At 39.6% G+C, this 23,706-nt stretch overlaps 1 protein-coding gene across 2 annotated transcripts in view; it reads right to left on the bottom strand.

Annotated features, from left to right (window-relative positions):
• LOC149539762 (uncharacterized) overlaps positions 1-22,403 on the bottom strand; it is a 67,895-nt gene extending 45,492 nt beyond the window's left edge. The window contains exon 1 of one of the 2 annotated variants that reach the window (XM_089800964.1): positions 22,066-22,403. In XM_089800964.1, the coding sequence (XP_089657090.1) occupies positions 22,066-22,266 (201 nt within the window). In that variant the 5' untranslated portion in view covers positions 22,267-22,403. The remainder of the gene's footprint in view (positions 1-22,065) is intronic. The other variant, XM_089800965.1, reaches the window with a different exon arrangement.
• Positions 22,404-23,706: the final 1,303 nt, after the last annotated feature.

Here is a 23,706-nt window from a genome sequence, read left to right as displayed (position 1 = left end):
TCAATGCTCTCCTTTGTTGCTAGTCGTCCTCACCTTTGGCATTCCGAGCTGCCAATTTTCACTGCTTGCCCATGTTTTCTTTGGCCTTTACCTGTCAAGAATTTGTGTGTCTCTGCCTCTGCACCCGTGTTTTCGCCTATTTTATCACTATGCTAGCTTGGAATCTCTGTTCTTGTGGGTTTCCTTCTACAGTTCCTTCCACATATTTTGAGTTTTCTCTCTCTACGGTGCACTCTCTTCTATCAATCCATTGGCGTGTTTCCTTGTTGGTTTTCCACTGGCTCCCATGACTGATATGGACAATCAACCAACTACAACTATCAATTACTAGACTTATTGACCAGATGTCTACATTGGAAAAGGAGAACCAATGCCTATGTGACACCGTACAATCTCTTCCTACAACTTTAGCATGCTTGAAACAAACTGTTGACACCAACACACTACATATTAAGGATTTTTCTGAGATTTGCACCACTGAAATAGGAGACCTCAAAAAACCTATTGATTCCAATAAAGAACAAGTTAAGGAAAGCCATTTCTCAAGGACAAACAAGCTGAACTCAATAACAAAGAGACTTCTCTAATGACGGAGACCAGAAACTCAAATCTTGGGCATCCATTTGTGGCAGTATCACTTTTGCACCACTCTCTAGTGTGGAAGAGCTTTCTCAGGCTAGGTTGGCGAATGAGCATGTTTGTCAGGCTTGTGAGATTAATTTGAGAATTTGGGGCCTTCCTCTTCCGTTGATCCTATCTCTACAAGTCACTCCTTCCTCAGTGACTAGTTAGGCATTACATATATCACACTTGATAGGGCCTGGATTGGCCATGATGGCACCCTTTTTCTCAGGTTTCTTTCTTTGGCTAACTATCTTCGAGCTCTTAGGGGGATGAGCAAGCTCTTCCCTCTTCCCACTAAGATTTTTCTTGATGTGGACCACACTAAATCTTAGATGGCAGAGTTGAAACATGCCCAAGGGATTGTTGCGGAGGTTAGATGCAATGGAAAGTGGGTTGTTATCAAGAACCTTGGAGCAGTTACTCAAGACTCTTGTTCTCCTAGATGGGAATCCAGGTTAGCCGCTAAGGAAAAACGTCAGTTTTAGTGCTAATTGGGTACAAGGCAGCCTTATATTGATTCCCTGTGTATCAACCGTCAGAATGGCAATGGTACCTTATTCTCCTTGTCGTGTCTCTTTCAATGTGCCATTGGTTCTACTGACATTGTTCTTGTTACAGAGACTCATGAAAATTCCGTTTGTCCTCCTCCGAGTTTTATCAGGTGCTAGTGGTTAGATGAGGTCAAACTTTCTGACATGGTCAAAAGGTCGGGTGGGCTTGCCTATTTGGTTAGAGATTGCCTCTTTAGTGTAGCTTTTGTGGTTCATTCTAGCAGCCTGGCCAGATTTTTGTGGATCCGTATGGATTGTATGACACCACTTGAGAAGACATCTTCATCGTTGCCTTTTATTTCCCATCGGCCTCCTCGTCCTACATCATTCATAGTACAGTAAGTGGTGATCCTTATGAGGACTTACATGAGCACATTTTCAAGTTTGCAACCTTGGGAGACATCATCATTTTGGGGGACTTTAATGCACTAACTAGAGGACATCAAACTCCTCTCTACAACTATTGTATTTATTCGGTTTGTACTTCTGAGTCAAATCCAAGCAACTTGGGTCTACGACGTTCCTCTAAGAACAATGGAGTACCCCTCACAAGAAATAATCGCCCTCTTCTTCAACTTTACAAGTCCTTGGACTTGGTGATCCTAAATGGGCTTTCCTACTTTCCTAGTTCCAACTCTTTTACTTGTTGGCCTCATGGCTATGGCGCAAGTATAGTGGACTATGCCCTCTCTTGTGCCTTTCTTATTCCCTCCATCAATAGCTTCACTATTTCCCACCTTCCCTTGGCCAACCACACCCTCCTCAGCCTTATTCTCAAGATTTCCCTCCTACCTCATGACACCCTCTTTCTCAAGTTCCTTTCTTTGGATGATTGTCTTCGAGCTCTTAGGGCGAGGAGGAAGCTCTTTCCTCTTCCCACTAGGATTTATCTTGATGAGGACCACACTAAATCTCAAGTGGTAGAGTTGAAACACTCTTGTGGGATTGTTGTGGATGCTAAAAGCAATAGGAAGTGGGTTGTTATCAGAAACCTCAGTGCGGTTATTTGGGACTCCTCATCCAAGTTGGCCGCCAAGGACAAACGATACTCTCCGCAGTAGTTGTGCATGAGGGAGCCTCACATTAGTTCCTTGCATGGCCCTTGTCCTATCTCTTTCGGGATGTCATTAGTTCTGCTGACATTGTTCTTGTTATAGAGACTTGTTCTTGTTGCAGAGAAACGTGAGAACCCTATCTGTCCTCTTCTAGGTTTTGTCAAGTGCCAATGGTTGGATGAGGTCAGACTTTTTGGCAGAGTCAGAGGGTTGGGTGGGGTTGCCTATTTGGTAAAGACCACCTCTTCAACGCAGTTTTCGTGGTTCATTCTGACAACCTAGCCAGTTTTTTGTGGATCCATATTAGTCATATGACACCACTTGACAAAGACATCTTTATCATTGTCTTTTATTTCCCACCGACCTCCTTGTCCTACATCTTTCATAGTACAGTAAGTGGTGATCCTTATGCGGACTTACATGAGTACGTTGTTAGGTTTGCAGCCATAGGAGACATCATCATTTTGGGGGACTTTCATGCACTGACCAGAGACCATCAGACTCCTATCTATAGCCATAGTATTGATTTAGTTTGTACTTTTGAGTCAGATCTGAGCATCCTAGGTCTCCAACGTTCCTCTGAGTATAGTGGAGGACCCCTCACGAGACGCGGTCACCATCTTCTTCGACTTTGCAAGTCCTCGAACTTTGTGATCCTGAATGGGCTTTCCTACAATCCTAGTTCCATCTCTTTTACCTGCTGGCTTCATGGGAATGGTGCGAGTATAGTGGACTATGCCCTCTCTTGTGCCTCTGTTATACCCTCCATCAAGAGCTTCACTATTTGTCACTTTCCCCTAGCCGACCATGGCTCCCTCAACCTTACTCTCAAGATCTCTCCCCTAGAAACAACCTTACCTACACCTTCTTTTCCTTCACCGATGTTGACCATGACCTCTTTGTCCTCTACCTTAGACAGCTCCTTCACCAAGACACCTTCGCTAATCTTGTGGGTGTGTCCACAATGTTCGATCTACTTGCTACCGCCATTTGGGAATTTGCTCCTATCCATCCTCCACTACACCACCCCTATTTCCAACAGTCCCCAGTGCAGGAACTCTTGTCCTATAAATCAATGGTTTGATAAGGACTGTAAATTCTTCCACCGCTAGGTTTGCTCAACCTTCTCTACTCACTCACCCCATTTTTCGTAGTTGAGGCTTGCTTACTGCCATTTCTTTGCCAAAAGATATATTTGTTCTTCATGATGCAGTTTAGACCTCTTAATGTCGCCCCTTGCAATCTCCCAAGCTCTTCTAGCATACTATGTTCCCCTACACACTCCCCCTACACCCTGGATCACATCTCTCTAGTCTCACATACTTTCACTCTCTACAATATCCTCGGTCAGTCTCCCCTCCACCTCAACCCCCCATCCCATTGCTATCTCTTCACTTTCTCCAACATCTATGAGATAGTTAGATTCATGAACAGTAGCAGGACAACAAATGAGGAAGGGATCACCAAGAAGGCAATAAAAATTTGATATTTGATAACTTATGTATTCCCTTATGGAAGGTGCTCCACTTAGAGCATAGAAGGTTGCGATAGCAACTATTGATGTAGGCATTTTCTTTATATATCATAGACGACATCAATTGGAGGAACATAATGTTGATGCGAGTTTTGTATCACTTACATAACATATTAGGATTTGAATATTCAATATGGGATATCAAACATGCAACTCCTCTCTTGAAAAGTTATTACTCATGAAGACATAAGCAATAGCTCCAATGTTCCTTACACCGTTGGATACTCACTCAGTTTTATCGATGTGATTTGCTGGTAATCACATAGGCGGCCTTACGTTATTCATTCGAGGATGACTTGAACTTTGGTGGAATGATGGAGATGATGATGGGTTTGTGAAATATGCGAGTGGCAAATAATGTTGATGGTAGTGATGGTGATGGAAGTGTCTGCCAATGGTGATGTTGATGGTAAAGTGATGGTGGTCGAAGGTGAGTGGATGTGTTCTAATACTCGAACTACTCTAACTTCCTTCTCTCTAAACTTCAACTACTCAGCTATTCACTATTCTACTCCTACTCCTATGAATGGAAGGTTAGCAAATGGACGGGGATCGGACCTAATGAGAGCTGACCAGTGGCCTCACTTCCACAGGTGCAATGATTCAAAGGAATAATAAACTAGCTTACCACACAAAGCTTCCCAACCAGCCGCTAGGATGCTAGTGGTCTAATATTGATCCCTATCAAACATTTACCAATGCTACCATACAACTATCCATCTACTTCATTCCTACTTAGCAACTTGAAATGAAACCAACTTTAACAACTTGAAAGGAAATCTAACTAAGTGGGAGTAGAAAACATGCAATAATACCCAATGTTCTTAATCAACATGCAAATCTCAACAATGAAAAAGACAGCAATTTTGGTATTATCTTCGCAACAATTTCTCCAACCCCCTTTTACAAATGAGAGCAAATGGCCTTTTATAGGGGCCAGAAATACAATGGACGATGGAGATCAAAACAAGATCAACGATTCAGATTGGATCCTCAAAACCCTAATTAGGGTTGCCACCCCATCGGCCAATGAGAAGCCGCCACCTCATCAATGGACCAATGAAAAAAGTGCAAAAAGTGGCAACCAATGAGAAGGCACCAAAATGGTAGCCAATCAGAAATAGACACTTATCCTATTCTAGAAGAAAGGGAAATTGCCACTTGGGCTTACATCAAATGATCTTCTAATATAAATCTTCCCTTTTCTTTCATCTTCTTAGCTAAGGCAATGAACTTAGCTAGCCTTTCGTTAACTTCTTCCATAGGAGGACAAGGTGTGTGCTTCGCCCTGAGTTCCGCTGACTTCGCCACACCACTTGTTGCTTGTAGTATCATTTCGTGATTCTTCTCATATTCTTTCTCAAGTCCAATAAAAGCATTGAGAGAGAAAGGGGTGCCCAAATGCTTTTTATTAATAGCAATCTTTTCTAGCTCATCCAATCTCGATCCAAGTCTTATCTCATTGATATCCTCTTCTCTGATGTCTTCAAAATAAAGGGCTGCTCCGTTGTAGCTCATCATGGTCGTAATGAAAGTGTCGATGCTTGGGCCGTGATGTGCAACTACCTTTTGTATATCCTTTTATGGTACCGCCATTGGTATTGGTTATTTGCCTCATTTTCAAGAAGGGAGTTTTGGGCATCATATCCTCTTTGTCTTTCTTAGTGTTTGCCCGCTTGGGATTCTTACTTGCACTACCATCCTCCATGCTCGTTGCCCTATTACGGGATGGTAGAGTGGTGGACTAGAAGGCAAGAAGAACCAAGCGGAGCAATCCTTAGACTAGAATGAAAGATGGATGTCAGCTTAAGCACCCCTTGCAACTCTACATGATGAAAATTCACCTTAACCAATAATCTTACAGCGACTTTTCGGAACCTAGGATATGACTTTCAAGAATTTCAAATCCCTTTGCAAATCAAAAATTTATCATGCAATTCACCTCCAAATAAAATTACCCAACCTAGGGCAAAAATTGCAGCCTCTTACAAAAATCAGAATTTTATCTTTCACAAATTTCGGCTCCCACAAAATTCGGCTTCCACAAATTTCGGCTCCCACAAAATTCGGCTCCCACAAATTTTGGCCTCCACAAAATTCGCCAAGCAAGAAGAGTGCAGATCTGCTCTTGCAAAATCACCAACACCTTGAGAAGGAGAAGTGAGAGGTGAGGAAGAAATGGGAGAGAGGCCTCCTCTTATACCTAACTTTCTTCTTGGACCCTAGGAGAAAGAAAAACAAATAATTAATGCAAAATTATGGCCCAAAATTAAATACTTAACCAAAATTAATTTTGCCATGATGAAAATTAACTTTCTAAATTGCCAATTAGTTCTAAATTGCAAAAAAAAATTAAATAATTCCTTGAGGGTGTTAAATATTTCCATTTAATGGGAGTTTAGTAATTAATACGTCATTAAATTTGGATTTTGGCTAACCAAAAGCCATTTTTTCAATATTAAATTACCAATTTCATTAAAGGCAAAAAGTTTTCAAGGCAATTTTAATCTATTAAAACCAATTTTTTTGCAATTTCTCTCCAAATCAATTTAGCTATGCCAATAAAAAAAAAATTGACAAAAATAAAATAAAATTTCTTCTAGAGCCAAAAATCGATTTTGCAATTTTATTTCACCATCACAAAAATTAATTTTCTTCACCAAAAAAAAAAAATTAAAATTTTCCAAAAGACCAAATTTAGCAAAAATTTCATTTTTTGAAAATTATCCAAATTTATACAATTATATCCAAATTTTCAAAAGAAAATGTCTATGTGCAAAATTTACAATTTTATCCTGCCAAGTTGGAATTAACTTTGAAATTTGTTCAGCCTAAGGATAGAATTGGTGGCTCTGGAAAATCAAGTTGAAACCGGGTGAAAATAAATCTAACCCTCTCCCCACTGGCCCTGAAGGTGTCCAAGACTTGAAATCTTCAAATTTGAAACCTCTGGACCGAAAATTGCTAAGACAATAAAAAAAAGGGGGGGTCCCCAAAATTTTGGGGCGATGGTGTGAAAACCTCACAACACATAACCCATTATTGATATATCAGAGACCGCTCATATATCAAAGAAATAGTGCATAGATAATTCTAGAATATTAGAGACGACGTATATCTTTGCTTGAGAGCATTATACCAACCTGTATGTGCAGCTTTAATCACATACAAAGATCAGAGACAGCCATTCAGGTTATTGTGCAAAATGTATATTGTTACATCAGACACATCCCTTCATAATTGTATACTGTATTCTTGAAGCATATAGAAATTCAGCATTTGCATTTGGAATTTACCAATAAATTGCATTTCATTGAAACTATAGTTGTACAAGGATTTGTATATTTAAATCAATTGCAATTTTTACCTCTTTATAAATTGAAGTTTGGGTCAATAGAGCAATTATTCAAGTAGGAATTGTAAAAATTCAATATTGTCTCATACATAGCAAAAGGGGTACATTACAATTATAATTAGAGCTATAATCTTGCTAGCTTGCGAGATAAACATATTCCAATTTAATAAATTGGAAACAATTTTAAAACTAGTATAACAAAGAGGTTTAAAAAAGGAAGAAGATGAAAGACTTAACAAGTGCATAGATCAAATTATCAAAGAGCAAAGACAGACATAAAGAATTGGATAGTTGTTGAGCAAATTAACATCCAAAAATGACAACAATGGAGGTAATAGGAAACAATTTGTTATGCCCAACTTGGACGATGAGGATGCAGACCAGTCGGAGTCTTTATTGTTAGCACAAATCACTCAATGGTATCCCATGATTACTTTGGTGTGAAAAGTGGTATGTACGGTGGGATATCAAGGTTGTATGACAATGATGGACTATGTCTAATGCAAGGGGTATCTGTATAGGGTGGGAGGTTGATTGTATTCTTTGGGGGCGCACTATCTTGACTGTATGACGTGGTCAAATTGCTTGTCACTATAATGCTGACTAATTCAGACGTACAGTGGATTTATGCAAATCGTCCAAGTTGATGCCAGATGAATATTTGTTGGAGGGTGGAGTGATGTATCACCATACAATAGTTGAGTTTAAGTTGTACGATTAGGATTACGACCATACGGTCTCTTCACAAGCCTGTGTATACCAAAGTTGGATATATGACCTTCTTATCCTTAGTCTACACAAAAGCGCAAAGATTGCATACAAATAAATTGAGCCAGTATTTTCTAATGATAATTTTGTACATTTTCGTATGCAAACAATTCAATAATGATAGCACAAAAACATGTCTGGTAAATGGTCCTCAAAAGGCTAGCAACACACACATAGAAATTCAAATTAAATAAAGACAGTGCTTTACATTACATAATCTCAAAACGTGAATAAGCATAATAGGGTGAGGGATGAATCCCATTGAAATTGCATAGCCAAATAGGGAAAGTCTTTCACTTTTGAAATGGTGAAATAAAGCATAATTGCAATTGCAATTCGCAAATAATAAATAATTTAAGTGGCATACCAAAAACATCCTACACATCAGACATAAATACCCAATTGGCGGAAAACTCCGAATGTGAAGAACAAAAAATAAAGAAGGGCCTGAGATTGATGGGGACACAACCCAAGAACAAAATGGACACAACAGAAAGGGAAAATTATATTAATTGAGAAAATAAGCTATTACAAATAGTACAGAGAAAATAAACTTCAGAACATGCCCTAAGGGCTTACAATAGCATAAATCTGGAGATAATTTCTCCTTTCAGTACCTCCTCTCAAACTCCACTCCGAACTGCCTTTTACAATGCCAGAAATCTCCTTAAATAGACCCCGGAGGGTTAAGGACTAGGAGTACATTCTAGAAAGTGCTAGTAGGCATCCACCGACAAAATAGAAAGTTCCAGAAGCTGCGTTAGAAGTCGGTGCAAATCTAGAAGAATCCAGAAACGGTAACCGAACTTCCGGGAGGCATAACTTTTGAACCGTAGCTCCGATTGACGAACCGTTTACATTTTTGGAAAGCTCTCGAAGCGCTCTATAGCCCTATGGACCAGCTTCGCTCGTCCCCCATTTTTCGACCCTTTTTGAGGTCATTTAATGCCCCAAACCTGACTTTGAAGCATTCTTAGGTCTCCAAAATCCGAAAAACTGCAATAACTTTCAACCCGTGGGGCCTATTGACCTGATTCTTTTTCTGGAATGCTCTAAATCATGATTATATTCATCTGGCCAATTCTCACCTTCTAGTTTACCAAAATGATGGCCCAAATACATGCTCCTATTTTTTCGGGATTTTCAAATGCATTGATAGTGGAACTGTGAGAGTTGGAACCTTTATTTGACCCAAATGGGTATCGAAAAATGTAAAGACATGAAACAGAAACTAAGTCTAAGTACATTTTTTTGAGTGACACAGGATTGCCCTTATACCTCTGGATGCTCCTGCATCAGAGATATACATAAATCAAACAAGACCCAAGTATACAAATATTATTTTTATTTTTATTTAATGACAGGGACATTATAGTCCTCACTTTTTGAAAATTGCTTGTCCTCAAGCAATTGCAAACTGGGGTGTTTTAAAAAAATTTCACCTTCCCAAGTGGGATCTTCCATCGACAAATCTTTCCAACACACAAGAAACTCCTTAATAGTGTGTGTCCTCAGCTTCCTCTCTCAGGTGTTGATGATCTTGGCCAGTTCCAAAACTAAATTTCCTTCTTCATCGATGGGTGAATAATCCCTTGACATAGTGATGTGTTGTCCCACAACCTTCATTAAGCAAGATACATGGAATACATTATGGATTCAACTTCCTTCAGGTAGCTCCAATTTGTAGGCAACTTCGCCCACCCTCCAGACCACACAGTAGGGCCTCTAGAACGCAGCCTCAACTTTTCTTTGCCACATGCCTTATGAGATGATTGCATGTCAGGATGAAGTCGGAGGTACACCAAGTCGCCAACTTCAAAACTCCTCTCCATTCAATGTTTGTCAGCATACATTTTCTGCTAGTTTTGAGCCCTCTAAAGGTTTCCCCTGGGAGATCTCAAAAATTCTAATCCCTCTTGTAGCCAATCCTTAGCTTTTGGTGCACGACTGTTGTAATGCCCCGCCCGAACATCCTTGGAACAAGGATTCAATACAAGCCAAGATTTTTTTTTTTTACAAGTATGAATGCACATGACAACATCATACAAGGATCACAAAGATCGCAACAGAAGACTTCACCACAATCCCGACAACCAACAGATCTCCGAATGCCACTACCAAACTAACACGCAAACAAAAGCCAACAATGACCATGCACAAGATGAGGGCTCGAAGAAATGACCACACATCAACAAAACACCAAGCTGGGATAGAATGCAGAATCTTGAAATTTGGCTAAGTCTGAAATCCTGAAGCCCTGAAATTTCCTAGAATCTTTATCTTATCTTGGAGAGGTCTGAAACCTATCTCAAAAGATTCGTCGCATATATTAAAATATATCTTATACTTAAACAATATATTTTAAACCCCAACAAACAGACTACTGAAACTCACACAACAGAAATCAAAAAGCAACACCATAGGGTTGAAGAACACCGAAGAGGGTATCCAAATCAACTCTCAAAAAGTTTAAACCAGACCGAAAAGTGCCTGATGCCTGCCCGCACAGGCTTTTACAAAAATCAGGTGATACTTTAATACAACATAGAAAAGTATCGCACGACATTTCTAAAGGAGGGCGACACTTTCAGGGACTGGGCAATACTTCTCCCAAAGGCGTGCGACACTTTCAGGGTGTCATATGACATTTCTCACAAGGAGGTGCGATACTTTCTAGTATTGCGCGATATTTCTTCAAAAGGAGTGAGATAGAATCAAGGGACGCACGACAGAGTTTCAATGGGTGTGCGATACATTTTTGTGTTGCACCATGCTAATAAAATGTCGCCCATAGAAACACAAAAACACTTAAGGAAAACACAACAGGGGAAAAAACAGAGAAAAACTAAGTTCAGAACCTCCACACCGGGGAGTACCGAATCCACATAGATTGAGGAGCAAACACTCGAGAGCATAATCAACAATATGCCAAGGAACAAGAAAGAGGAACATCTATCCATCTAAATCAAAGCAGTAAAGAACGTACTAAAAGCAACATCGCAGTGAACAAAAATGACAATACAACTAACTAAGGACACAGTTCCTCCCACCTGTCAATGGCATCATAAGACCATCGTGGGCCCTAGCCATCCCCTGCGCATAACATCCCAAGCCATCGATCAGATTGTCGGTACTATTGTAATAGGGATGTCACTAATTAAACATGCTACAATATAAGCATAAGAAAATCTAACATACTAGTAGTAAAGCATAAGATAATCCAAGACAACAATTCACATCATCTAGTCATATGCTAAACATAATAATATGGGAATGCATCAAATAAACTAACATCAGCTAAACATGATATCCAAGCATTCCAATGAAAGCATACTCCGGAACCCGAAGCATCAAGTGAAAACATCCAGCAACGGTCACACTAGGATAAGAGACCGTCTCTGTACACCGGTCCCTAGCAGTGGTGAAGGTAGCTACGCCTCCCAACCACATGGCACCCATAGGTCCACACCCACCGTGCTAATGGAGATAATGATCCAACCACAAACACACAAAAACAACATCCATGGCTAACACTCACGCCAGACAGTATGATGGCTGTAACCAAGAACTTAAGACAATGCAAGGAGTACAGGTCCTGGTCAGACATTCAATAGGCTACTAAGTAGGGGCTGACATCATGAAGAGTCGCTTGGCATCGACAAGCCCAAGCTCGGATCTGTGCAGATTCAACTCCCTCAACAGAAGGCTCATACACTATGTAGATTCAACTCCCTCAACGGAAGGCTCATACATTGAAGCACTGTTTTATTATCTTTAGTTTTATTAACACTCACACATTTTATTTAGTTATCACTTACTTAAAACTTCCTCTGCCAACCCTGTGGCATCATGACACCAGGCTACGAGATAGAAGCCCCCTCAATATGCTACCTTACCCTACCCATGCTCATCCTATGACAAGTGCCCATGGGCATGCATACTCCCATCCCAACCCCAATGATCATAACTTTCGGAAGTACCATGGAAGATCGGGCTTTGCAAGTCACTTGACAAATGTACGCGCACGTACTCATGTGTGGTGCACCACCATCACGAAGATCAAAACACAAGGATAGGATGAGAACACAATGCAAAAGATAACACCCAACTGAAAGCAACACAAGAAGGACGGATTCTACACGAATCCTAAAGCCAATAAAACCATACATCATGAAATCACTCGACCGGCCTCAATCTAGGAGTATGGATTCTACACGAATCCCAATGATGCAACAAAACCAAACATCATGAACTCACTCAACCAGCCTCAATCCGAAAGTATGGATTCTACATGAATCCTAGTGTCCACGAAACAAAAACAAAGGTCCAACAGAAATCATAAAATCACTCAACCAACCACAGTGTCAGGAGTACGGATGTGACACGCACCCCAATGCAACATAAAAGTGCAATAGTGGTCTGACTGATATCCAAATGGATCATCAAGGTCCACGACCCACATTGTGCTAAGAAAACCCGAGAAAACAAGGCGGCACGCAAAATGAGGTAAATACCCCAAAATTTAAAAAACTTCAAAATTAAAACCCATTTGGCCTTTGGGCACAAAAATCCCAAAAATCCAAAAATAATCAAGTTCGAGCACCGTATGCAAAAACGGCCAGCATAACAACGTAAAACCCCAAACCCTCCCCAAAAAAAAGGAAATGTTCGTACCTGCCCAATCAGGTAGAACTAGCATACAGAAATGGAGGGGAACACTAGTTCTCAGCCTCCAAACAAACGGCTACCAAAATTAAAAGCAGAAACAGAGCAGAAACAATAAAATAGAAAAGCCCTGCCTCACAGCCAAAAGGGCAAAATGAGAATCTGAACCATAAAATAAATAGCTTGCAGAAGAAGCTAAAAATCGCGGCAATCCAAAGTTTCCCCGAGCTGGATCCAACGGGCTCAACCTCACGACAATCCTACGCCCGTAGCTCCCACAACGAACAAAATAGTAAATCCTCATGAAGAGGATTTTGGGTTTTACTCTCCAACTTTCTAATTCAAAAGTGAGAAGTGAGGAATTAAATTCCTTTTTGAATATTTATTCACTTTTCAAGTGAATGATCGATTAGGGCAAATAACCAGCCAACCTAGTTAAACTCTGAATCGACCCAAACGAAAACAGGCTATTCCTATAAATAGGAATTCATCTACGGCCAAGCTGCCAAAAATTAAAATAAATCAATTAAAAAGCCCGAAAACCCAAAAACACATAAATTGCCTTAACAACTTTCACGACAATGCGAACTTCTAAATGCACAGACACGCTTACTGGTCTAATCACATAATGCAAATGAGTTCGGATTTAATAATCACCGAAAAGTTTAATAAAATAATTAAAATAAGGATACGTCGACCATACAAAGACAACATTGGTAAAATATGAATGGTTGAATCACTAACTCCATGTGCCACTACCAGGGATATAGATCCTGCACACTAAACAATACGATCAAGTGCAATTGCATATAATAACATAGCCAAAGCAATAAATGCATTAAATCACCTAATTAAACCATTTATTTAATTATATTAAAATAATCTATTTACATCACTCACGTTCGCATAAAGCATAACAATGCAGGAATTGAGTAAATAACCATAGCATTAAATCCAACACATAACATAATCAGTGATATGTCCAAATACCGGATAATCAGATATCATCATAAAACATACTGTCATCTCAAAAAGGTATCATCATGCAATATGATCAACTGAACACCATAGTAGTCTAAAATTTATGATACTAAAATCAAAGTATAACATCTGACCCTCAGGTCCTCTCAAATATAAAATATCACATAAGAAACAGATATCTCTCAGATCAAAATATAACAAGGTAAATGTCCGCAACACATAACCAAATAATCCAACATGAACAATCCATTTCAATAATTTAAGCATTTAATAATGATTGTTAACACAACATGAAAAGGCACTTAAAATACATAAGTGAACACAGTCATAAACATGACTAACCACTGCTACAGGAACCTAGTCCAGTGTAGCATGGTAATAGAACATAGTGCAATCTCTGCACACATCTCAAGGTAATCATGGAACAACCTCATGATACCACACTGATCCTAGTAAGCATTGGCACAAACCTCAGTGAACCATAAATCATATCACAACCTCCTAAATCAGTCAAAGCATAATCAAAGCAACTAATACAGAAACATAAATCCAAAAATCTCAACGGTGTAGACCACTCATGGTCACAATCATGATCCATCACAACAAAAGATCAACAAGGTTGCATCCATCAGAATGACTTACAGAAGTCAAATGGGAGAGGCACTACAACTGTCTCCTAGTGCTATATCTACGAATGATGAAGGTTCATAACCATACAATGCCTTGAATGGTGTCATTCTAATAGACCTGTGTATGTAGTATTGTAACAATGCTCACTCAAATGCAACCACTTAACCCATGCCTTTTGTTGTGCTGAAACGTAGTTGCTGCGGTAACCTTCTAGCCACTTATTCACAATCTTCGCTTATCCATTAGTTTGTGGGTGATAGATGATGCTCAGTGTTAACTTTGTTTCTGCAAGCCCAAACAATTTTGTCCAAATAGTGTTGAGGAAGCGATTGTCCCAATTGCTTACTATGTTATGTGGGAGACCATAAAGATAGAATACTTTACAGAAGAACAAGTCTACCACTTGCACTACCCGAAACCAAGCTAAAATTGCGAAGAAATGAGCATACTTCATCAGTCAGTCAACCACCACGAAGATACAATCCTTCCCTTGTACCTTGGGAAGGCCAGTAATGAAATCCATCAAGATACTATCCCACTTCTACTTAGGGATCAAAAACATTTGAAGCAGCCCAGCAAGTAGGGTATTCTTGGATTTGTTAAAATGACAAGTAACACATTCCCAAACATACTGTAGGACATCATTTTTGGGTCCCTTCCACGAAAACCTTTCCCTAATTGTTTATAGGTCTTTAAGTACCCCAAATGCCCGACCAAGGGGAAGTTGTGCATCTCCTTAAACATTTTGTTCTTCATCTTGGACTCGGGTACCAAATAAATCCTATCCTTGTAGTAATTGATATTGTCAACCACTTTGTACTTGTCTTGCATTTCACCCTCTAACAACTGCCATGCAAGAGTGTCCTTGGATTAGCCGACCAGTAGGTGTGCCTTCCAGTTTTTCGAAATTTAAGACGAGCATACACTAGGCCTCCTGCATAAATCATCTGCCACAACATTATTTTTCCCTTTCATGTATTCAATATCAAAGTCAAATGTATGGATTTCGCTCACCCACTTATGTTGCCTTTCATTTAGCTCCCTCTACTCCAAAAAATACCTCACGCAGTTGTGGTCAGTACAGACAACAAACTTGGCTCCAATGAGGTACTATCAAAACTTTGTCAGGACGCACATAATGACCAACATTTCTTCATCGTAAATTAATACAATTGCTCAGTTCCCAAGAGCTTTTGACTCTCAAACACAATCAGGTGATGGTCCTCCATTAGCATGGCCTCGATGTCTTCACCGAGTGCATCACACTCTTAGATGAAGGGTCCTGTGAAATCTGGCAATGCCAAAACTAGATAGAAATTCATAGCCTTCTTTATCTTGTCAAATGTTTGTTGTGCTTGTTCATCCCAATGGAAGAATCCCTTTTTCATCAGATTTATCACTAGTGCACTGAGAGCCCTTTCATGAACCTTCTATAGTAACTGTATAACCCAAAGAATCCCCACAAATGTGAGAGTTTTTGGCTATGTTACCCCAAGTTTCCAGGACGAGGGGACGGGGGGACGGGGAAACGGGTTTCCGGGACGGTCTTTTTTTTGCCGAAACAGGGGACGGCAGGGGACGGCTATAATATATATATATATATATATATATATCTGAATTTTCAAATATATTCATCAATTCTACATTCATCATAGCAACATAGTTTAAAATTATCAATTTCATTCATCAAATAATGATTCATTAATGATCATAGAGCATAGCAATCAGCATCTAATCAAATCATCGTAGAAAATTCTAAATAGCATCATTTTCAATCATCATTTAAGTACTTAAGATACCATTAGCACATAATGAAATGAGTCAAATAAGAGAATGAAAAACATCAACTCTCAATAAAATGGAAACATTGAATAGATAAAGACTCAAACTTTAAAGTTTTAAACTTTTGACGTATCAACTATAGTGTATCAATGATCATATAATATTATAATGTCAAGACAGAACACTCCAAGTCTGAAACATCAAAGTCAAAATGAAAACAAAAAATACTAAGGCAGCTGCCCCTAATCATCCATATCAAAGTCACTATCACTATCATCTTGAGCTTCAAAATGAAAACAAAGATGGTATGATAGTTGCCCCTAATCATTCATTTTATAATATATTTTATAAAAAAATTGAAAAACAATCCCCGAAACGGTCAACGTGGTTCGGAAACTCATTGACCGTTTCCGAAGTTTTAGGGACGTGTTTCCTGCTTTCTTCTCCAAATGGGGACGTCTGGGAAACGTCCCCCCGTCCCCGAAACCGTCCCTGTTTCCGAAACTTCAAGTTTAGGGGTGGAAACGCGTCCCCAGGTAACATAGGTTTTTGGAGATGGCTAGTCCAAAATGGCTTGAATCTTTTCCTGATTTACCTGAACCACTCGATTACTAAGAACGTCCTAAATATAATATCTTTGTCTTCCAAATTCACATGTCGATCTTTTGGCAAACAATGATTATGACTCCATGATCCGAAGCACTTCATCCAAACGCTTTAGATGTCCTTCCCATGTCTTACTATAATTAAGTATGTTATCAAAAAAACACGAATAGGAACTTATGCAATTGCTTACCAAAGATGTGGTTCACGCAAGATTGGAATGTGGTTGGAGCATTGGTCAACCCAAAAGGCATGATCAAGAACTTGTAATGTCCTTAATGGCAGCAGAAGGTTGTTTTCTCCACATCTTGCTTCCTCATGCGGATTTGGTGATATCCGAAACGGAGATCTATTCTAGAGAAATAGAGTGCACTATGTAACTCATCTAGCAACTCGTTGATCCTGGGAATCAAATGCTTGCTCTTAATGGTCTTCTTATTCAGCTCATGGTAGTCCACACTCATTTGTAGGGTTTTGTCCTTTTTATTTACCAACACCACCGATGATGTGAAGGGAATAGAGTTGGATTTGATCCATCCCTTATTGGGAAGTTCTTAGGTTACCTTCTCAATCTCATCCTTAAACTTCTTAGGATGGCGGTATGGAGTGGTGATGACAAGCTTGGCACCAACCTCCATCTCAATAGTATGCTCAAACCCACGATGTGGAGGTATGCGAGGAGGTATGTCAGCGAAAACCAAGCGGAGCTTATCCAGAACTGCCTAAAGCCCTTCATTCTAGTTGCAAGGTTGTTGTTTGGGTATGGGCTCTACTGAGATGAAGCAGTGCACAGAAGATGACATCATGATACCTAAAAAGTGCATCCATTCGCCCTGTTGAGATCTCTCTTGGCCCATCGTTTGACATTCCCCGTGGGATGACCTTTTGCCATCAACTCTGAAAGAGAATTCCATCCTTTTGAGACTCTGTGTATTTGACGAGGGTCTCCATCCATTGAATTTCTAATATTACTTCCATGTCATCCAGATCCACCACGAAGAAGTTGTTTGTCACTACATGATTCCTCATGGCGATGCTCAGTTGCAAAACTAGATGTGTGCATGATAGAAAGTTTCCACCTGCCACTTTGACCTAAAACCCTTTGCGCGTCTTTGTATGCAAAACTCTACAGTTTACTAGAAACGAATTGATGAAATAAAGCATAGCCCAACTTTGAAGCATAACTACCACTTGTTGTCCTTGAAGTATGCCTCACATTGTGAAAACCATACATCTCATATTGTTAGCAAGAGTGGCAATGGAACCTCCTCTCCATGCCAACAAAGCAATTCTCTCTACACGAGACTAGTTGTCATCTAATGAAATTTGTTGTCCTTCATGCTCAGTGCCTTAATGTTCATCTTCATTGTGAAACATAACCTCAATGTGATGTATCTTTCCCTTTCTCAGACATTTGTGCCCAAGTTCCCATGGCTCTTTGCAAGTAAAGCTGAGCTTCCTCCTAAGTTCTTGCTTCCTGGCCTCATCCAGCAATGGCTTCTTTGGAGGAAATTTGTGGTGTTTCTCGTTCAGAACTAGGGGTGGTTTGGCATGTGAAAAAATTTGAGATGACGATGTCGCCATGCCACATGACTTCTTGATGGCCTTAGAGAGAGTGCTAGGGTTAAATCTCTTCAACCATCCTTTCAAGGGCTCCACCAGACCATCTATGAACAACACAATCCATCATCTCTCTGAGATCTTCATCACCAACACAGAAAATCACTGGAACTCAGTAATGTAGTTGTCAACCGACCCGATTTGTCTTAATTGTGCCAATTCCTTGAAAATTAAGTTCTAGATCCTTACCATTGAAACTATCTATAAGCCTTTATGCAAACTCGGCATAAGAGTTTACTTGATAATGACCAAGTAACCATACAGTGGTGCCACCATTCATGAGCAACTCCTTCCAAGTGGAGGACGGCAAATTTGATTGCTTCTTCTTCAGGGATTGGATTGAACTGGGAATATCTGTCAACCTTTATCACACATGCTCATGCAAAGATTGATCCAAATCCATCAAATAGAGACAAATTCACCTCACCCAACTTCCTTTTGAGATCATCATTAAAGTGACCACAGTTGGCACTATTGAAGTATCTCATTCTCAACTACAATGAATAATGTTGCCATTAGAATGTAACCAAGACTACAATGGTCTAAAATTTAATTACCAACCAAAACTTGAAACATCAAATTCAGTAAAAGTTTTAACATTATGCTATGCTGGTTAGTGCAATAATTCTAAAATTTACAAGTGTTTGTTGTATATTGAGTATTTTAAGTATTTGCCATTTAACCTGAAATGAAAATTTATACTCAGGAGTTTGTTATGTTACAGTAATGCATCACAGTTTGTGCTTCTCCAAACCCATAAAAGTAGTATACATAAGATAACTTATGCAGACTGTCAAAATAGAATTAAGGCCAAATCATGGTGATGCAGTTTCAAGGAAGATCAATGGCCCAAATCCCTAGTAGAAGTGGCTTTTCATCAAGTGTGTTGATGTGGTAGTACAAAAAAAGCTTGAGTACAAAACTCTAATCTTTAGTAAGTGCAGCAAGGCACTGTTCAAAAATAGCCATTTCACACAAGGATAATAGTTTTGTGGAGCCTTCTAATATTGGTCTTCGGTTTCTAGTATCAATGATGCATTGGTTGATGAAGATTCGTGCCATAATGAGTCTGAAATGTTTCGTTCTAGAGTTTCCTTATGAAGTCCCGTAGTATGCTTTAGGTAGTCTTGTCGTGTGCTTCAAGTTGTCTAGTCGTGTGCTCCAAGTAGTAACCCTCAGTGCTTCGGGTGGCTAGTGCTTCAGGTAGTTCTCCCTTAGTGCTTAAGATGGCCAGTGCTTCAAGTCAGTGCTTCAGGTCAAGGCTTCATGTCAGTGCTTCGGGTGGCCAGTGCTTCAGGTCAATGCTTCGGGTGGCTAGTGCTTTAGGTAGTTCTCCTTTAGTGCTTCGGGTGGCCAGTGCTTCAGGTCAGTGCTTCGGGTTAGTGCTTTGGTCAGTGCTTCAGGTCGGTGCTTCGGGTGGCCAGTGCTTCAGGTAGTTCTCCTTCAGTGCTTCAGGTGGCCAGTGCTTTAGGTTAGTGCTTCAGGTAGTTCTCCCTTAGTGCTTTGGGTAGCCAATGCTTCAAGTAGTTCTCCCTTAGTGCTTCGGGTGGCTAGTGCTTCAGGTAGTACGGTATTATCTTGATGGTCATACGGTAGTGTATGGTCGTACGGTGTAGGCCTGAAGGTGGTACAGTGTTCTCTTGAAGGTCGTACAATAGTGTGGTGGAATGTCACTATGGCCATACGGGATGGAGGTGCAATGATTGTACGATGTGGGGAGAAGACAAGCCGTACGATATGATAGCAGCAGTATAGTTACGGAGTTGTCCAAGTTGTATGGTTGCAGTACAGAAGATGCACTTCATGATGTGGGAGATGGATGGTGTACGGATAAAGGAGGAATGTTGAGTTATGCAACCATAAATTTATAGATCCGAATTCATCAATAAACCAAACAAGAATGGAGATTGAATACGAATATCCTTCAATTAATATTTGAAATAAGATGGTGCTCTGATTTGCTAGATCCGAGCAAAGTATTACATGCAACGAAATAGGGTGAGGGTTGAATCCCACCGAAACCAAATAAGCCAAGTAGGGAAGATCTTTCACTTTCGAAATGGCGAACAACAGAGAATCCCAACGGGAATTCACAATACAAAATAAATAATCAGAATGCATACCTACAACTACATACAAGCTATGCTTAAATACCCATCAAGGAAAACCTTTCTGCGGGTGTACAAAGATAGCCGACGGCAAAACTTACCAACGTAAACTAAAATAAAAATAAGTGCGAGATATATTAAATCAATCGGAACCACAAATACAAATAATAACTTGGGCCCATATCAATTAATTAACGTAACTAATTAAAGGTCCTTTTATTATATTATTTAAATTCTAGGACCAGTTAATTAATTAATTTAATTTAATTATTACATTCAAATTTGGGGACATGACAAAGTCTCATTTTTCAAATCAGACCTCAAAATATAGATGAGCTTAAGGGGCTCTATAATGAGTGGTTCAGAAGACACAACACTTACTAAAGACTTTATAAATGGAGTTGTAAGCAATGTGGGCTTAACCTTGGACGAAACATTGCGATGAAGCATGCTTAACCTGGAGTAGTACTAGGATGGGTGACCTCTAGGAAGTCCTAGTGCTTCACCTCTGTGAGCATCACCTAGATGCAATAAGTGCTAACTGTTCCATTTATTCTCATGAGAGATGGGTTCTTCTAAACCACTACTCATAAAACATGGGTCAATGAGTTTGACTCAAAAACTACAGAGTCAATATCACATGTAAAAGATCCTAACTGAAAATGTACAAACCCTAATTTTAAGGATTTGAGACTGAAATAGATAACCCAATAAGATGGACATTGTGGGAAACGAAATATAAGAAAAACTTACAATTATAGATGGAGGATGAAAAAGAATTATATTTACTCATGACACTAAAACAGTCTAGTGGGCCACGAAGGAATAGCAGCATTATGATATATGTTACAAGTGCAAGAGAATATGCAAAAAACTATATGAGAACAGCAAGTCCATATACAAGCTGTTGTCACTCTTTCTGGAGGGTGGATCTTCAATTAATTTAAATAAAAAACATCCCACTCTTTGCTAAATTTCCTCCATTTCAAAAAGGCACGCGGCAAGACTTAACCCTGAAGATGCCAATTGACCTATCTTGGATATTAACGTCAGCTGAGCACACTCTTATGAGACACTAATCTGTTTCCCCGATCTCTGACACACAAAATAAATGTATTCTCCTCCATTATCCCTAGGATTTTACCATCTACCCATTTTTCTGTATTGAGATGTGAAATTCAAAAGAAATATACTTGTATAACTTTAGAAAAAATAAACATAACTGAATGAGAAAAGATAGAATGCTAAGCAACTCTTACTTTAAGATTTGTTTGTAAGGTAGGAACCCAGTATTTTAGTCAAAATCGAAACTACCTCATGGTTAGAGTATATTATTCCAAAAGGAGTGTGTAAGTCATTGTATCTATTTCTGACCTTAGAAAATCTCAGAAACAGCAACAAAGCAATGGCGCTTAGCTTTGTGGAGCATGTGTATGGAAATAAGGTTTACAGATTTATAATTTTCATTCGAGGCGAACACATTACACAACTTTCAGTAGATAGCCTTCAAATTAAGGCTTTATGCAGAGCAACGGATAGTTTGGGGATCAATTTTAATAAAATTCAGAAACCAAACAGTTTTATGAAACCGAGAGCTATAAAAAAAGAGTTTCAGGCTAATAAAACTAAGGGCTATTCTATTAATCTTCATCCAGTTTCTTAAGGTAAATCTTTTGTGATGAATCTTACCAAAAAATTACGATTTGTTTAACCTCACCTCAAACATGACAGATAGTTATCTGTTGATTAAATTTTAAATTTGACAAAGGCAAAGTCCAAAGGCACAAACCTCGTCGCAGATTCGTTCCTGTGCTGTAAGCAAAAATGCTTCATACTCATCCTTGCTAAAAGAGCAACAAAGCATTAATCTGCTGAGATTCACATTACTGTTCACCTGAACCGTCTTCTTCTTATAGCCAATGCCAAACTTCAATGGAGATGTAGGATGGGATTGAACAAGATTAACGTATTTGTTGCTCTGCATTATCATGTCAAATTTGTCAAAGTATCTGGCTTGTGACTTTAAAAAAATTATACGCCCATAGAAACTCAGGAGCAGAGTATGCTTTATCCTTGAGCCTTAGCTTCATTTTACAGTGACAAGCCATGACTAAACGCAATTAAGGATCGAGGTCGATATATGCGAAGAAAAATTATGTGTATTTGTTGTGTTTTCATCATGGTAGTCGAAATATTATGTTAAATGTCTTGTGAAAATAATTTTGCAAAAAGAGGGGTAAAAATTTATTAAGACAGAAACAAATACAACAAGGAGAGCTCAACAAGGAGCTCGATCCTAAGCAACAAAATCATCAAATTCTTGCACCATCTCAAAGGACAGTTGCCTCCTATCCCTAATATTCCAACTTGGATCATGACTAGATGCCCATTTGGCTAAACAATCAACAGTTCTATTCCATTCACGAGGAATATACGTGAACCTAATGAATTGAAAAGAGGAAGAGAAGAAAAGAATCTGCTTAACAACAGTGGCCAGCTGCCAACTAACATCCTCAAGCTCTTGCGAAGAAAGCCTGTTCACCACCAACTGGGAATCAGACTCACAAATAATCTTACTCCATCCCCGCAAGCAACACTGTTCCACAGCATATAAAATAGCCTGAGCTTCCATGAGATTGTTAGTATAATCACCCTTATGAACTGAGAAGAAAAATTTAACATCCCCAGAACTACAACGAGCCACTCCGCCAATACCAGTCGGACCAGGATTCCCACGGGAAGAACCATCAGTGTTAATTTTCAGAACTCCACAGGGAGGAGGAGTCCAGTGCCCATCCCGGTTAACCCGACCCTTCTTCTGATGGTGAAGCTGCCTGGACATAGAAAGAAACCTATGAGCTGCAGCCCCATCCTACAGATGAAAATTGAGGCGATTACAGATAGCAAGATCAACCGAATCCATACCCCCATCAAGCTCACACTTCACAAGAATAGTTTCCTGAAGAGAATGTGATATTTTCCACCAAAGATGCAAAACACCAAGCCGAACATCTTGGAATATGCGACGATTCCTCTCCAACCAGATATGCCAAAGCATGAAAGATGGGCTAGCAATCCAAGCAGCATGGAGAAAAGAAGACTTGGAGGGAGTAGTACCCAAGCGGGCCCAAAACTCAGGCAAAGAGGAAGCATGCCGACAAGAGCAACCTCAAGCGCTCCACCAAAGGTGCCATATCTGAGTAGAATAGGAGCAATGGAAGAACAGATGGGAGACAGACTCCTCTCCATTACCACACAAAACACAATAAGAGGGGCCCTGAAATTCACGTTTACAAAAATTATCCCAAGTAAGACAACGGTTGTGAGCACTAGCCACATGAAAAAATTGCACTTGGACCAAGAAACTTTATTCTAAACTTGCTTCGACCAAGGGACCTCAGCATCCCCAAATAATTGTCTAGTTATCTCC

This window comes from Cupressus sempervirens, chromosome 9 (assembly GCF_028749045.1).
Source record: "Cupressus sempervirens isolate cs-2001-9-10 chromosome 9, ASM2874904v1, whole genome shotgun sequence".
In the NCBI taxonomy this organism is placed as follows: domain Eukaryota; kingdom Viridiplantae; phylum Streptophyta; class Pinopsida; order Cupressales; family Cupressaceae; genus Cupressus; species Cupressus sempervirens.
The sequence above is the reverse complement of the archived record's forward strand: the minus strand, read 5'-3'. Positions and strand labels throughout refer to the sequence as shown.